At 36.1% G+C, this 3,837-nt stretch overlaps 1 protein-coding gene across 1 annotated transcript; it reads left to right on the forward strand.

The window, feature by feature from the left end:
• Positions 1–470: 470 nt before the first annotated feature.
• Positions 471–3,545, forward strand: LOC113865296 (cytochrome P450 72A15-like). Its single transcript, XM_027499754.1, has 5 exons — positions 471–793; positions 1,047–1,264; positions 1,851–2,098; positions 2,400–2,778; positions 2,852–3,545. Exons 1-5 carry the CDS (start codon positions 481–483, stop codon positions 3,275–3,277), a joined length of 1,584 nt encoding a protein of 527 aa, XP_027355555.1. The 5' UTR covers positions 471–480; the 3' UTR covers positions 3,278–3,545.
• The last annotated feature ends 292 nt before the right edge of the window (positions 3,546–3,837 follow it).

Consider the following 3,837-nt stretch of genomic DNA (forward strand, 5'->3'; position numbering starts at 1 on the left):
ACATATCTACTAATTAGTTTTTTTTTATATAATTTAAACACAAAAAATATGGTCATGAACTAATTTTAATTAAAATAGAATTGAAAAAATCAATTTCATGTACAAAACAAATCCTTGGTGCATTGTTGGGAATTTAATAGAATAAATTAAAATGTGCGAAAATAGGAATTAATAGATATTTTTACCAAAAAAGAATTTGTAATTAGAGGAGGCTGCCACGCTCTATGCGAGGAAATCATGTCATCATGCTTTAGTGTATTTAAATCAACGTAATGTTGAAGTGCTTCATCGTCTTCGTTACTGTGTTATTATTATATATAGTAATATAACATGCGTGGCTCTCGTGGGGGGCCTTCATGGTTTTTAATTTTAAAAGGTTCTTAGCATTGTTGTTTTCATTATATTGGGAGCTAGAGATGATTAGTGTGAGCTAGCTACTTTCACTTCATCTCTCTTACTGTGACTGTAGTGCAAGAGGCAATGGGAGGATTAGGAATATCATCACTGAATTTGAATCTGACCCCAACTACCATTGCTATCAGTACCCTGGTTGCTACGGTGCTGATATGGTGGTTTTGGAGTGCGCTCAACTGGGTGTGGCTGAGACCAAAGAAGATAGAGAAGCGTCTCAAGGAGCAGGGTTTCCATGGCAATTCCTACCGCCCTTTGGTTGGAGACCTCAGAGACATGGTCAAAATGATCAAGGAAGCCAAATCTAAACCCATGGATCCTCACTCTAACGATATTGCACCCCGTGTTTTGCCTTTCGTTGTTCATACCATCGGTAAATATGGTCAGTCACTCTACACTAATTCACCTTCTTGTTTGTAATCGTTGGAACTTGTATGAAACTATCATCCTTGTATGTACGAGACTATGATTGCTCTAGAGAATTCTTTAGTCTTCTTTTTATGTCGTAGTCCTATTTCAAATAAGAAAAACTTAGGGGCCTTTATTTACGTGCAAGTTACCTTGTTAAACCCCGTTTTTTTATTGATTTTTTCCTTTCAAATATTGCTAACCACGTCTGGGTAATAAAAATACAGGGAAGAACTCGTTTATGTGGCTTGGTCCAAGACCCAGGCTTTTCATCTTGGATCCAGACAAAATCAGAGAAATTGCTACTAAGGTCTATGAATTTCAAAAACCCGAATCCAGTCCACTTTTCAGGCTTCTAGCATCAGGCTTTGCAAATTATGATGGCGACAAGTGGGCTAAACACAGAAAGATCGTTAGTCCAGCGTTCAATGTAGAGAAAATGAAGGTTAGTTTGCCGTTCGTCTCTCAGTCATTGTATCAAAGCACATGTAGAGGTATTTTAACGAAATCAATTTGTTTTACTATAGTAATAAGTATAACTAATCATTTTCTTAAGATGTGTGCATTTGGACGAGTAAGATCTAATATTGAGACGGATGGAGTAGCTACTTAGTACAGTTAGTTGTTTTGTACTTGTATATATTCTTGCTCTGTAAACATTTTAGATTTGGGTTCCATAACACAGCTTTCTTGTTACACACTCCAAATTTATCAAGTCTTGAGTTTCTTCTTTCACTCACGATGAGTTTTAATTTTCACAAATGTGATGTTCATTTCCTTATTCATAGATATTGAATAAGGGCAGTGTATCAAATTTTGTATATGTTTGTAAAGGGAGAACACAATTATCACATGACCAAATCCATTCACACTTCCAATGTCGACTGCTCCTTTCATAACTCTTAGAAATCGTAGTTAATCATAGCTTTATATGAATTATCTTTCAGCACTTAATTATCATTGGTGTTTATGTTACCATGTCAAAGTGAATTCATGATGGTCTCTGTTTATGATTCTTGAAATTGCCACAGCTCTTGGTACCGATATTTTCCCAGTGTTGCGATGATATGATCAATAAATTGGAGACTCTGGTATCTTCGTCTAATGGGTCATGCGAGATGGATCTGTGGCCTTTCGTCCAAAACGTGTCAAGCGACGTCCTTGCTCGCGCAGGCTTTGGAAGTAGCTTCGAGGAAGGAAGAAGAGTATTCGAACTTCAAAGGGAAATGCTTCAACTTACTATGACACTCTTTAGGTTTGCTTTCATTCCAGGGTACAGGTAAGACTACACTTCGTTTGGAACTCAAATTCAGTTGTTTGTTGCATGCAAAGCAGATTCAGTTCCAGGAGAAGGCATGTTGTACTTACACTAAAAATTTCACACACAAGGCGTACATTAAGATAAAAGTTGTAGGATGCATTTCACAAGCCATCAAATACAGAATTAAACTAAAAAGTCGATAGTTTGGTATCTCAAAATTAGGACAGATCATTTTATTTTGATTACTGAAGTTTGTAAATGTAGAGATTTGGTTATGGCCTTATGATGAATGACACACTTATAACCATGCTTTTGGTAGGTTTCTGCCAACACATACCAACAGGAGGATGAAAGCAATTGACCAAGAAATACGATCATCACTTATGGGTATCATCAACAAAAGATTAAAAGCAATGAAAGCAGGGGAGCCTACCAACAATGACTTGTTAGGCATTCTCTTGGAATCAAATTACAAGGAATCTGAAAAAAATAGTGGTGGAGGAATGAGTTTAAGGGAGGTAGTGGAAGAAGTCAAACTATTTTACTTGGCAGGGCAGGAAGCGAATGCTGAATTGCTGGTTTGGACTTTGTTATTACTAAGCAAGCATCCTGATTGGCAAGAAAAGGCTAGGGAGGAGGTTTTCAAAGTGTTCGGCAATGATAAACCAGATTATGAAAGGCTTAGTCAACTTAAAATTGTAAGTTTCACATAATTGATGGCTTGGCTTCATTTGATGATAAGAATGACGCTAATCACTCTTCATGGAACAGGTATCAATGATTATACAAGAGAGTCTCAGATTATATCCACCGGTGGTTATGTTTGCTCGATATCTTCGTAAAGATGCAAAACTTGGAGACCTTACAATTCCTGCAGGAGTGGAGCTTGTAGTACCTGTGTCAATGCTACACCAGGATAAGGAGTTTTGGGGCGATGATGCCAGTGATTTCAAACCAGATAGATTTGCTGAAGGAGTCTCAAAGGCAACACAAGGCAAACTTTCATACTTGCCATTTGGATGGGGTCCTCGACTCTGCATAGGACAAAATTTTGGCTTGTTAGAAGCAAAAATAGCTGTGTCCATGATCCTGCAACATTTTTCCCTCGACTTTTCCTCGTCCTACACTCATGCTCCATCCTTTATTATTACTCTTCAGCCTGAGCATGGGGCTCATCTTGTTTTACGTAAACTGTAGAAGAATGCACTTTAGTCGTTAGCTAATAAAATTAGGCTTCTTTTTTTGAAACCTATGTGTATTCTTAAGGAATTTGTAATGTTAATTTTGTGTTTGTATGTTATGGAGATGATAAATCTGAACCTTTACATTACTAAAGTCTGTTTCATCACCTGTTTTTGTTTATGATCGTTAAACCATTTTATAGGAAATCTGAACTTACCTGGCAATACGAATTGAAGTTGAGTGTTCCACTACCTTTGCGTCAGAGGAAATATCGATACCCATCTTACTTCATTATAATTGAACCTCTGGTAAAAATTATATATGTCATTGCTAAAAGGGTATTTTAAATTTAGAGTTCTAATTTAGTTTCAAAACTAATTATTTTAATGTAAATTATGTAACCCCTTTAAGATTATTTGGGCAAATATTAAAAAAAAGAATAACTTTTAAGAGGATTGGAAGGTTCTTCATGCAAATTTGCAATTTTTTGTCTTTTTGATAAAAAAAAAATATTTCTTACTAAAAATGAAATGGTAAAATGATGATACATGACATTTTCCTATGCACTATACTAC

The sequence above is a fragment of the Abrus precatorius genome, unplaced genomic scaffold (genome assembly GCF_003935025.1).
Source record: "Abrus precatorius isolate BTA unplaced genomic scaffold, Abrus_2018 Scaffold4, whole genome shotgun sequence".
In the NCBI taxonomy this organism is placed as follows: Eukaryota; Viridiplantae; Streptophyta; class Magnoliopsida; order Fabales; family Fabaceae; genus Abrus; species Abrus precatorius.

Bases quoted from the DNA above. Each gene is read 5' to 3' on its own strand.
- LOC113865296 (XM_027499754.1), top strand. From the start codon at position 481: ATGGGAGGATTAGGAATATCATCACTGAATTTGAATCTGACCCCAACT. The intron at 1,265-1,850 runs GTTAGTTTGCCG...AAATTGCCACAG, and splicing joins TCAATGTAGAGAAAATGAAG to CTCTTGGTACCGATATTTTC. The intron at 2,779-2,851 runs GTAAGTTTCACA...TTCATGGAACAG, and splicing joins GGCTTAGTCAACTTAAAATT to GTATCAATGATTATACAAGA.